The sequence below is a fragment of the Trichomycterus rosablanca genome, chromosome 12 (assembly GCF_030014385.1).
Source record: "Trichomycterus rosablanca isolate fTriRos1 chromosome 12, fTriRos1.hap1, whole genome shotgun sequence".
Taxonomy (NCBI): domain Eukaryota; kingdom Metazoa; phylum Chordata; class Actinopteri; order Siluriformes; family Trichomycteridae; genus Trichomycterus; species Trichomycterus rosablanca.
Window position 1 is genome coordinate 21,084,247 of NC_085999.1, and position 13,785 is coordinate 21,098,031.

Genomic DNA, 13,785 nt, shown 5'->3' on the forward strand with positions numbered 1-13,785 from the left:
GGGCAGAGTGGGAAACAGGGATGCATGATTGAAGTCTCCGGAGATGAGGAGGAGGGACTGAGGGTGTGAGGTCTGCAGCTCTGATACTACGGCGTGTAAGAGATCACATGCTGCAGCAGCGTCGGCAGAGGGCGGGATGTAAACAGTGATCGCAATAACATGCGAGAATTCCCTCGGAAGATAGTATGGCCGAATGCCAACAGCTAGAAGCTCAATGTCCTTTGTACAGCACTGTTTTTTAACAATGATGTGTCCAGGGTTACACCATTTACGAACATCGCTATCCCTCCTCCCTTCCTCTTACCGGTGTCCGCTGCATTCCTATCCGCTCTCACGAGCTTAAAGCCGTCCACAGACACTAGCGAGTGTGGAGTGAGTCCATTCAGCCAAGTTTCAGTGAAGCACATAATGCTACATTCCCGGTACTCCTTCTGTAGTCTGACCAGCGCCGTTAGTTCGTCCATCTTATTTGAAAGCGATCTTACATTCCCCATAATAAGAGACGGAAGACAAGGTTTATATCATCTTTTTCTCACACACCGCCTCACTCCGGCTCTGCATCCCCTCCTCTTTCTCCTTATTTCTGCCGGTATCGCTGATGTGTCCGCGAAGAGAAACTTTGTGTGGTTTGCAGTTGTTCCCAAGTGTAAACAATAGATCCATGGCTGAATGGGTTTGCAGATGCGATAGCGATGATTCCAAAAATAAACAGAAAAAACACCGCTAATTTTGCCAGTTTTATGTCCATGTGGCTGTACAGGATTGTGTAGAGATACGATACGTAAAAAGAAAAAACGCGAGAAAAAAGACAAAAAGTAAAATAAACACACCAAAAGAAACAAGAAAGACGGACCTGCTGCAACGGGCAGCCGCTCGCGCAGCTCCGGAAGTACTTTATTTACATGGCTAGTAACAAGAGCTAGAAACATGACTAGTAACAAGAGCTAGAAACATGACTAGTAACAAGAGCTAGGAACATGGCTAGTAACAAGAGCTAGGAACATGGCTAGTAACAAGAGCTAGGAACATGACTAGTAACATGACTAGTAATAATAGCTAGGAACATGGCTAGTAACAAGAGCTGGGAACATGGCTAGTAATAAGAGCTAGGAACATGGCTAGTAACAAGAGCTATGAACATGACTAAGAGCTAGAAGCATGACTAGGAACAAGAGCTATAAACATGACTAGAAACAGAATTCATACCGAGCCAAAATAGTTCCCAATGTCTATTCTTCTATATAAGAGGACAGCTGGAGCTAATTAGTCCTGGGTAACCAATCAGGTGAGAGGCATGGCAGGAGACAATGAGAGGGGGGCGTGGCACACAGGAGCTCACTGTAACAATAATGTAAATAGAATTCATCCGTGCCAGACCTCCCAAACCACCCCCTTACCTAACCTTTCTAATATTTTAAAAGGTCTTTTTTGTTATAAATACAAGTATATTTTCCCTTAAATCTTAAATTATAGAATAGACATTACTGTAATAAATAATAATAAACAACAATACACAGTAGTAGTACTGTACTGTACATAAAAACACATCACATTTCAGTACAGTACGTGTGCTGTACCATACACCATAATACATTTTCTTCTTTATTATAAAATGTATCTACCAGAAACAACAATAACTCTCATATTTCTCTATTATTTCCTTCTTTATTTCAATAGTGTTGTATTTTGTAGGTGTAATTGCACGAAAGAAAGAATACTCCTTCTTCTCTCTCACTCACTGTCCCCTCTGTCTGATACACAGTGACAGATAGATAGATAGATAGATAGATGGATAGATGGATAGATGGATAGATGGATAGATGGATAGATGGATAGATAGATAGATAGATAGATAGATAGATAGATAGATAGATAGATAGATAGATAGATAGATAGATAGATAGATAGATAGATAGATAGATAGATAGATTCTTTATTGATCCTTTGCAGGAAATTTATTTGTTATAGCAGCTCACATCAGACAACAACAACTTCTTGTATACATACAACATTAACTTACAGTTTAAAACAAGCAATAAGAGTAAAAATGTACAGTATGGTACTATATACAGCTACTGGCAGGTGTAATTATACAACACAACAAATAATGATTTTTTCATTTTCTCAACACTACGCTTCCTCTGCACATTCTTTGGGACATTTTAATATTGAATTTTACAAAATATAAAGAAAACACTGGAAAAACCCAGTCCGCTGTCCGAATGTTCGCTCACTGTATATTTATAGAGAGAGATGGTTGGAGTGAAGTTGTTCATGACGTCACATGTTTCGCGAATTTCTGTTCGTAATCCGAAATTTGTTCGTATGTTAAATTGAAAAAGATCGCTCGTAACCCGAAATGTTCGTATGATAAACCGTTCGTAACTCAAGGGTCTACTGTATGTGAATACTGGATTATCCTTCAACAGTTACATGTTAACCTACAGTTAAACCTACCATAACACCTTTTTTCAGCTATTAATGGAATTATATACAGTCTAAAAGGACTTCGCATGTACACCAATCAGCTAGTGAACTGGCATCTTATAAACATGGGCTCAACAAAAGATTTCCACAGTATCCATTTTCATGGTCAAACATTCCTGCACAAGCATAAAAATTACCATCGTCACAGCGTGTATCCTCTTTTACCAGGTTTGTTTTGTTAAAAAATTTACTTGATTAACTTCTGAAATGCTTTGCCTTACTCCTGTCATTTCTGGCTTTATTATGCAGGAAACTTTGCAACACTGGAGATGTTGCCATCAAAGCCAGGGCTTTGGCTGCTGGAGTCTGAGGTTGGAGTCTCTCAGCAGAAAGGAATGCAGACTCTTTTTTTAGTGTTGGACAATGGTACCCATGCCTTTACATAGTCTTTTAACCAGTGCTGGGCAAATGTTGGTTTGGGTGCATAACAGTACTTGCCCCTCCTGTAGCCAAAGCAGGGTGGTTGCAGATGGCAGGGGATTGTCAACACTAAAAGCAAATAGATTGGGAGATAAATGGGAAAAATAAATAATATAAAGATGTAGATAATTACTTTACAATCAAATGTAGTTCACAACAGAACAACAGAACTATTCTTTAGCTAAATGTACCTGCTACAACCATTAGCAATGTCACTTTAATAATTTCAAATTATTATTGCATCTAGTGCTAGTCAAAGTTTTTGTAAAAAAAAAAAAATTATATCTTTGTCACCATATACTTTTGAGGACTGACTCCCAGAGATTACATTCAGTCCACATGCAAACTAAACAAAGAACCTTGTTACTCACAAATTAAGTTAAACTAATAGCCTACTTTTAGTTGACTTTCCAACACTACTTTTAATATTATTCGTTATTTCGTTATTCGTTATTCGACATTTATTTTCAATAATATGCTTCTTTTTTTTTTTTTGGCAGTATGCAACCATCCACTTGGCCTTTATTCTGGGACTGTAAAAGACAGCCAAATTACAGCATCTGACTTTAGAGGTATGACGAAATTTTTATTCTTTTGCAACATGTAGCTTGATATTCACATCATGTTTATAAACAAAATTACAATTTCAAGGTTCCTGGCTGCCCAGCTTGGCCAGACTGCACAATGCAGGAAAATACAATGCATGGAGTACAACACAGTCAGGACAGTGGATTCAGGTATTCCACTTAATGATAGTCAACTACCTCAAAGCTGATATGTTTAACAGTAATGACTTTGGGTTCTGCTCTTTAGGTAGATTTTCAACGACCAGTCGTGATTAGTAAAATAGCCACGCAGGGGGCCAAGCAATTGTTGTCATCTCACTTTGTGCTGAACTACACCATTTCCTACAGCACAGACCGCAAAAAATGGATTTTCTACAAGGGAGACAGCAGAACTTCCAAAAAGGCAAGTGCTTGCATAACTGTATACTTAATTAGATAACATTTACAATTTTAAAATGCTTACTTTCTTTTTTTTTATTTTCAAGATGTTTGATGGTAATAGGGATGCCCATGAAGCAAAGGAGAATATATTCTTCCCACCCATAATTGGCCGTTTTGTGAGGCTTTACCCATCTTATTCATATAATTACCCAACTGTTCGCATGGAGTTCTATGGCTGTGAGTTAGATGGTAGGTGGGAACAATGTATCATTTTTATTTCAACAACACAAGTACACAAGTGTGACATACTAGAAAAGTGGTTCCCAAATATTTACAGTCCTGTACCTCCTATGACATTAAGCCCCCTGCTGTGCATCTTGTTACTACTGTACATAAAGTAAATATATATAGTATTCATTTACATTTTAATGTTTTTACCACCACTTTATCATGACCAGTGTTGTGGTGGGTCCAGTTTCCCCAGAAAACAGTTTGTACATGTATGTACATATGCTTGTACATGCTTGGAAAGTTGGGAAAGTATGAAAAAATGCAGGACTTTTTACATTCACTTTAACTTTTACATATATGATTACATATAACTTATCTACGTTATCTAATGTTATCTTATGTCATCTTGTCTTACTTTATCTTTAATTTCATTGAAGACAGTATAAACCAAATATATTTTTAAAAAAAAGAAGAAGATATCAACACATGCATAAGAAAATTATTAAAATGTTTTAAAACAATGTACCTTAAAAAAAGATTGGAACTTTTTGCATATTTCTCCTTCTACATTAAACTTTTCAAGGAATCTAAAGGTGATTTACACTTCTGTGATAGCAGCATTAAAGCAGAAAAGTACATTAAGATTTTAGAGCAACATATGCTGCAATCAAGACAATATATTTTGAACATCCTTTAAGTGTTCTGAAACAAATGGCAACATTGTAAAGTGGTAGATTCTTTACCATCCCAATTTTCTGGAATGTGTTACAGGCCTGAAATGCAGGAATTTATAAATATTAACAAGTGAAATTACGGTGGCCGAGAAGTGCAAAACAAATTTACATTTCAGAAAACAAAATTACAAAAAAACAAAAACAACATTTACAATGAAAGCAAAAACAAATTTACAAGTGCTTGGGTACCCAGTGTTTGTAAATTTGTTTTGGCATATGTAAAAGTGTTTCAGCACTTGTAAATTTGTTTTCGGCATATGTATCTCTATCTACTGTCCGCTCTTCTAAACATCTAAGAAATTCCCACAAGAACAACAAAAGCGAAATAATGAAAGTAATTAACACAAAATGGACAAAACATTGTTTATTAGGGACGGAACATCTGATCCCGAGGCTTTAAATCTTGTTTCACTTTTGTAACACTGGACTCAGTGTATCGGAGCTTATATTAAAGCAGCATGTGCGGGACTGATGAAGCTTTGGTGCTGTGTTTTATCTCACTGATTATATAAGAGACAATCAAACCAGGGTTACCCACCGTCCTGTAACATACAGAATCCTTCTTTATTTGGAGACTAAACGCCGCGTTCAGTATTGAACTGATACAGGACGCTTTGTTCCGTATTTTTATCAATGGGAGACTGTGGGAATTATATTAAGTAGTGTTCACTTTTATTCTTAGTAACGGTGTGTGTGCGCTGGTTATAGCAATATAACCTGTGTAATACACCGCTGTATGAGCAGCGCAGTGGGCGGAGTGCGTTGTTTTGCCTAAAATATGGTTCTGACTTATTATTATAAAGAATAAAAATAATAAATGTTAAACACCATAAATAAAACCTTTGTTCTCATGACTGTGTAAGGTCCCCCCCCCTCCCCCAGGTATTTTCAGCACAATCAGTAAAAGAGCTTCAAAAGCTTAAATGAGGCTTCATCTGCACTCCGCCCACTGTGCTACTCGTACAGCGGTGTATTACACAGGTTATGTTACTATAACCAGCGCACACACACCGTTACTAAGAATAAAAGTGAACACTACTTAATATAATTCCCACAGTCTCCCATTGATAAAAATACGGAACAAAGCGTCCTGTATCAGTTCAATACTGAACGCGGCATTTAGTCTCCAAATAAAGAAGGATTCTGTATGTTACAGGACGGTGGGTAACCCTGGTTTGATTGTCTCTTATAGTGAGTGAGATAAAACACAGCACCAAAGCTTCATCAGTCCCGCACATGCTGCTTTAATATAAGCTCCGATACACTGAGTCCAGTGTTACAACAGTGAAACAAGCTTCAACAAGCCTCGGTATCAAATGTTCCGTCCCTAATAAACAATGTTTTGTCCATTTTGTGTTAATGATTTTCATTATTTCGCTTTTGTTGTTCTTGTGGGAATTCCTTAGATGTTTAGAAGAGCGGACGGTAAATAGAGATGCACACGCCACGTCTAAACGTCTGCACAATCTAATAACTTTCCACAAGAAAAACAATAGCGGGTTAACTGGATAAAATGATTTCCACAAACTAGACAAAACCTTGTTTATCGTCACCATCACAAACTCCGTTCACTTTACCGCTGAGAAACAGTTTGATTGACAGCAGGTAAGCAACACGCACTTCCGGTGTTATTGTCCCTACCTTTTCCGTCAGAAATGTGCGGCCGAGAAGTGCAAAACAAATTTACATTTTAGAAAACAAAATTACATATGCCGAAAACAAATTTACAAGTACTGAAACACTTTTACATATGCCAAAACATATTTACAAACACTGGGTACCCAAGCACTTGTAAATTTGTTTTTGCTTACATTGTAAATGTTGTTTTTGTTTTTTTGTAATTTTGTTTTCTGAAATGTAAATTTGTTTTGCACTTCTCGGCCACCATATGAAATGAAGTTGACCAGACAAAACATGAAATATCTTGGACTCATACTGTCTGCAATGAAACAGAAGTTTAAGTGAACATAAGAAACACTGTGGAATAAAATGTTATGTTTCATATAAATGCAGTTTCAAAATTTGATGTAACCCAATCACTATTTGAAATATCAGTTTGGTAAACAGGGTACCATAAAAAGACAAATGTGCCTGCCTACAGGTTGTTCTGTGCCACTTGGAATAAAAAGTGGTCTTATCGAAGACCATCAGATTACAGCCAGTTCTGTTGCTTCCACCTGGTACTCTGGTTCATGGCAGCCTTGGTTTGCCCGTCTAGATAAACAAGGAGCTCTCAATGCTTGGCAGGCTCAGGTAGTTAACAACTAAATAAAATAGAATCTGGTCACAACATAAATCCAGTAATTCATTAGATTTTGGTATTGTCTCTTATAAACAGAGTAATGACAGACAACCATGGCTTCAGATAGAACTTAATAAAATCAAGAAAATCACTGGAATTGTTACCCAGGGAGCAAAGACACTTGGCAAAGAGATGTTTGTAACAGCTTATATCTTAGAGTACAGTGATGATGGCAAGATATGGACCAAGTACACCGATGATGACTATGAGCTAAAGGTACCGCATTAAATATGAAGTAAACAAAAGTTTTAATACAACACTTTGTCTTCTAACCTGTTTTTTGTTTGATTTTGTTTTGTTTACAGACATTCTCTGGAAACTCTAATAACAATGGTCATGAGAAAAATTACATATACCCCCCGATATTTTCCAGATTTATTCGAATTATTCCTAATAGATGGCAGAATTCTGTCACTATGAGGATTGAGCTGCTTGGGTGTGATTTTGAATAATTACATTATTGTGTCATTCAGTATTAGTGTACTAAACTTGAATATTTCTTTTATAAAAAATTTTTTTATAAATATCTACTCATAATTGAAATATATTAATTTCTGCTGTTTGCAAATAAAAGTAAACTATGTAAGCTATTAAATAAATTCATGTCATTATTAAATCAGAATTTTTATTTGCCAAGTTTCAGGTGTACAAGGAATTTATTTTGGTGCAGTTGTCAACATAAAATAAATCCAATAAAATAAATATAAAAAATAATAAACTATTTAAACATAAAATAGAAACATAAAACAGACAGTACACAATCAGACTTCAAGTTTAAGGTTGTGCAATGAATAAAGTACAGATAAAATCTAGTACAGGGGTACATGTAACTGTAACAAGTTAAAGTGCATGTGTACTACAAAAAGAACAGTGTAAGTGGGAAATAAAAGGTCCTTGTTTAGAAGGATAATGGACTGCAGAAAAAAGATGCGGATGTGGCAGTTGATCCAGGTTAAATATAATAATAATATAATTTTATTGCTTTATATTTAAGTGCTTTTTATGACACCCAACGTCACTGTACAATAAAAGTCAAGAACATGGCTGCAGATGAACAAGACTATTCCACACCTTGTAACCTGTGACACTTAATTCCCTGTCACCAAGTGTACACAGATTAGAGGGATAAAGTTTGAGCAAATGCAAGTAAGAAGAATGAAGAGACCAAACTGGAGAATATGACTAAAGCAGACTATGGCATCATATTAAAACCAAAGGTCAAGAGCACAATTTGTTTGTGCGCTAGCAGAATTTTCTCTGCTAAGGATAAGTAGTGCTTGCTCAAGAAATTGCATGTGCGCGCTCAAAAGCTGCAGTCACTCTCAGGCGAACGCCTAGTTGCCTCCAAGCTGCCACATCTAGCGGCAAACTGTCAGCAAGCGAAAATCAGGGCAAACAGTGTGAACTAGGCATTACTGGTCATGGAGAGTAAGCCACTGTGAAAAGAAATAGACAATCGACAACCTCATGTAGGATAATTCATATTTGTATTCTATATAAAGCACTTACATACAACCTGGTTTTTTTTACCTTTGTAAAAAATCTGTACTGCTGTAAATGTTAGCCTGACTACATTACATGCTTGTTAAATATAGCAAGCACCAATATGTTTACTAGTCTTTACTAGAAATTCAGATCTCCTCTGTTATACTGTGGCGTCAGTGAGACGTAAGGAAACAGTTCTGCACTTGTAACTGTAGAAAGCAGAATTCTTTATTTTCAAAAGCTTTTGAGTGAGTTACAAAAGCATAAAAAAGAGACCAGATCTAATATACAGCTGATTCCTGCCACTATGCTGAACAAGAGAACAGAACAGGTCACCAAACACAACACACTAAACAAAAATGGTAACTTACAAACTCTGACAAACATAAACACGAACACAAAATACATAAATCTACGGAGCCCCTAAGGTGACATACCCTAAAAAAAATACATCTGTGTGTGCGTCGCTCTAACAGTTCTGTACTGAAACATAAAACCATCACATGTTCCATACATTAACACATGTTGTTAGGGGCTCCGTATGAAACAGTTGAATATGGTGTGATCATCTGTTACACCCAGGAGGGAGACTGCATATTACATCAAGGCTCCAAAACAAACAATCTACAGATAACAATATGTGTTAATGTATGGAACGTGTGATGTTTTATGTTTCAGTACGGAACTGTTAGAGCGACGCACACACAGATGTATGCGGGTTGTCATAGTAATGTTTATACACACGTTAATGTTCGTTGTAGATGTCATAAATATAAAGTAAGCAAGTACAATGCTTTAATCGTCCATTCTGTTTATTGACACGATAGTCAAGAAAGGGAACAGAGTAAACAATATTCAACTGTTTCAACCTTTTTAAGTCGTATTAATAATGCGTGGCCACCACTGATGTCAGTAACGCGTTACTTAGTAACGCGTTACTCTAATCTGACCACATTTTTCAGTAACAAGTAATCTAACGAGTTACTATTTCCAATCCAGTAATCAGATTAAAGTTACTTATCCAAGTTACTGTGCGTTACTATTTTTGCAACTCGGGGAGTGACGTCTGGCCTATGCGACAATTAAGTCACGAGCTGCGTCCGAAATTGCATACTTACAGAGTATGCACTAGATTGGAGGAAATATGCACTACTCGGCCGGTAAAGAAGTGCATACTTTCAGTACAGAAGTGTACAGTATGCACACAACACCGCTACGTACTACACGTGATGACGTAATATCACCATAGTTACAGACTCATTACAAACCCCACTCGCCAAAATTTTGGATATTTATCGTCTTTTTGTTATTTATTTGTCTTTAAAAATTTTATTTTATTTATCTTACTTACACTTGTGAACAGAGGACTCCGTTTTCCGTTATCTTTCTTGTTTCTTATTCCGCTTCAATCGCCTACGCAGCTCCAGTTGCATTACGGCAGCTGCTGAATGTAACTAATAAAGTAACTTGTAATCTAACTTAGTTACTTTTAAAATCAAGTAATCAATAAAGTAACTAAGTTACTTTTAAAATCAAGTAATCAATAAAGTAACTAAAAATCAAGTAATCAATAAAGTAACTAAGTTACTTTTAAAATCAAGTAATCAATAAAGTAACTAAGTTACTTTTTAAAGGTAACTATGCCATCACTGGTGGCCACGACTTAATTATCTCGTTCCCACGCCTTATTAATGCGTGGCCACGACTTAATTATCTCGTTCCCACGCCTTATTAATGCTTGGCCACGACTTAATTATCTCGTTCCCACACCTTATTAATGCGTGGCCACGACTTAATTATCTCGTTCCCACACCTTATTAATGCTTGGCCACGACTTAATTATCTCGTTCCCACACCTTATTAATGCGTGGCCACGACTTAATGAGGCGTGGGAAGGCGTTAATAAGGCGTGGCCACGCGTTATTTTTTTAGGGGATGTAACCTTAGGGGCTCCGTATAAATCACATCATAACAAACACAACTATTCACGTTCCCCACACTATTCCAACCATAAAACCCATTTTAACCCATATTAATGTTTCACCTGTGGGCGCACTGCATCACAGGATACAGCGCTCCCACGGCCAGTGACGTAAGCGGGGGGAACGTTCCCTGCCTTTTTATAACGGCCACTCGCCACAGTATTTTTAAAAATCACTCTCATATCCTCTCATAATACAGTTTCTGTTTTCACTTTTGACAATTTAAAGACATAAAATGGCAAATTTATATGAATGAATCATTTTAAAATTCCATAACATTAGCAAATCAAATTATCAAATAACACAGCTATATTGTTGAAGACTTACTCTTGTACTGAGTATATGATTTTAACACATTCTTCAATTTGGAGTATCACTCTTTGTAGAGTGTGTATTCGTTTATGTTAAGATTACATTTAATAAAACAAGCAATCTATCTTCTTTAATCTTTTCTTTAATCTAATTTTCTTCTATCCTTTAAGTGTTTTTACCGTAGGATTTTGGATTAATGGGATCGCAAATTTTGAAAAAAGGGTCTATTTGGTTCTGTAAGACTTGGGGGTCCAGAATGTTAGTTACCTGATCATGCCAATTCATTACTGGCAGGGGTGATTTAATGCACGGGCTTACCTGGGCTTCAGCCCAGGGGCCCCGAATAATTGAGGGCCCCGGATTGGCTGTTTTATTTTTTATTTATTTCGTTAGTTATTTTGGTTAATAAGAATGGGGAAGCTTACAAACCAATGATTTTGTAAATCATTTACACGTTATTCATATTTCTAACTGTTGATTGGCCAGATAAACTCTAACGAGCTGCTGTAATTCTGATTGGTGGTTTCAGTTAAGCAATGTGAACGTTAGAGCTAGTATGTGAGTGACATTCAGCTCAGCCAATCAGAATGCAGCACCAGGTTTATACATGTGCGTTCGGACGTTCTGCAGTTAGTTTTGTAAATGAGACTCGCCTTATGGTCCCAGCATTGAAGTTCGGGTTCTGGAACTAGGCAGTTCACAACCAGCTGTAGCCCCTGAGCCCACAGGCAGGTTAAATCGCCTCTGATTACTGGTCCTGACAATCTGGCTGTTGAAATGATTCCTTGTGGTAAATAAATTCCCCAGACTGGCCCATGTTTTTTTTCCTTCTGTTTTCTTGCATGTGCTCTTTCGTTAGACACAATATTACCAAAACGAAAACCATAGTACTGTTAAGGCTGAAAGATCCAGCATTAACAAACAATAAAATAACGTCAACAGAACATGCCCTTAATAATTTATATTTAGACTAGTACTTATGTAATGAATTAATTAATTATTCTCAAAGATGTAACAAAAGATCAAGCATTAACAAACAATAAAATAACTTTAACAGAACATGCCATTAATAATTTAATATTTAGATTAGTACTTATGTAATTAATTAATTAATTAATTATTCTTAAAGATATAACAAAAGATCAAGCATTAATAAACAATAATATAACTTCAACAGAATATATACAGTGGGGTCAAAAAGTATTTAGTCAGCCACTGATTGTGCAGGTTCTCCTACTTAGAAAGATGAGAGAGGTCTGTAATTTTCATCATAGGTACACTTCAACTATGAGACACAAAATGAGAAAAAAAATCCAGGAAATCACATTGTAGGATTTTTAAAGACTTTATTTGTAAATTATGGTGGAAAATAAGTATTTGGTCAATAACAAACAAGCAAGATTTCTGGCTCTCACAGACCTGTAACTTCTTCTTTAAGAAGCTCTTCTGTCCTCCACTTGTTACCTGTATTAATGGCACCTGTTTGACCTCGTTATCTGTATAAAAGACACCTGTCCACAGCCTCAAACAGTCAGACTCCAAACTCAACCATGGCCAAGACCAAAGAGCTGTCGAAGGACACCAGGAAGAAAATTGTAGACCTGCACCAGGCTGGGAAGAGTGAATCTACAATAGGCAAGCAGGTTGGTGTGAATAAATCAACTGTGGGAGCAATTGTAAGAAAATGGAAGACATACAAGACCATTGATAATCTCCCTTGGGGTCAAGATCTCATCCCGTGGGGTCAAAATGATCATGAGAACGGTGAGCAAAAATCCCAGAACTACCCGGAGGGACCTGATGAATGACCTGCAGAGAGCTGGGACCAAAGTAACAAAGGCTACCATCAGTAACACACTACGCCGAGAGGGACTCAAATCCTGCAGTGCCAGGCGTGTCCCCCTGCTTAAGCCAGTACATGTCCAGGCCCATCTGAAGTTTGCCAGAGAGCATATAGATGATCCAGAAGAGGATTGGGAGAATATCATGTGGTCAGATGAAACCAAAATGGAACTTTTTGGTAAAAACTCAACTCGTCGTGTTTGGAGGAAGAAGAAGAACCCAAGAACACCATACCTACTGTGAAGCATGGGGGTGGAAACATCATGCTTTGGGGCTGTTTTTCTGCAAAGGGGACAGGACGACTGATCCGTGTTAAGGGAAGAATGAACGGGGCCATGTATCGTGAGATTTTAAGCCAAAACCTCCTTCCATCAGTGAGAGCATTGAAGATGGAATGTGGCTGGGTCTTCCAGCATGACAATGATCCCAAACACACCGCTCGGGCAACGAAGGAGTGGCTCCGTAAAAAGCATTTCAAGGTCCTGGAGTGGCCTAGCCAGTCTCCAGACCTCAACCCCATAGAAAATTTGTGGAGTCCGTGTTGCCCAGCGACAGCCCCAAAACATCACTGCTCTAGAGGAGATCTGCATGGAGGAATGGGCCAAAATACCAGCTACAGTGTGTGCAAACCTGGTGAAGACTTACAGGAAACGTTTGACCTTTGTCATTGCCAACAAAAGTTATGTTACAAAGTATTGAGTTGAACTTTTGTTATTGACCAAATACTTATTTTCCACCATAATTTACAAATAAATTCTTTAAAAATCCTACAATGTGATTTCCTTCAATTTTTTTTTTCTCATTTTGTCTCTCGTAGTTGAAGTATACCTATGATGAAAATTACAGACCTCTCTCATCTTTCTAAGTAGGAAAACCTGCACAATCAGTGGCTGACTAAATACTTTTTGACCCCACTGTATACTGGTGCTGGTCATAAAATTAGAATATCATGAAAAAGTTGATTTATTTCAGTAATTCCATTCAAAAAGTGAAACTTGTATATTATATTCATTCATTACACACAGACTGATATATTTCAAATG

The 13,785-nt window shown here is 37.1% G+C and overlaps 1 protein-coding gene across 1 annotated transcript in view; it reads left to right on the forward strand.

Moving 5' to 3' along the window:
* The window catches only part of f5 (coagulation factor V), a 41,913-nt gene extending 34,155 nt beyond the window's left edge, over positions 1-7,758 (forward strand). The window contains exons 17-25 of the mRNA XM_063006592.1: positions 2,476-2,655; positions 2,737-2,853; positions 3,408-3,479; positions 3,559-3,644; positions 3,721-3,876; positions 3,959-4,103; positions 6,921-7,072; positions 7,158-7,337; positions 7,427-7,758. Coding sequence (XP_062862662.1) covers positions 2,476-2,655; positions 2,737-2,853; positions 3,408-3,479; positions 3,559-3,644; positions 3,721-3,876; positions 3,959-4,103; positions 6,921-7,072; positions 7,158-7,337; positions 7,427-7,573 — 1,235 coding nt within the window. The 3' untranslated portion in view covers positions 7,574-7,758. The remainder of the gene's footprint in view (positions 1-2,475; positions 2,656-2,736; positions 2,854-3,407; positions 3,480-3,558; positions 3,645-3,720; positions 3,877-3,958; positions 4,104-6,920; positions 7,073-7,157; positions 7,338-7,426) is intronic.
* The last annotated feature ends 6,027 nt before the right edge of the window (positions 7,759-13,785 follow it).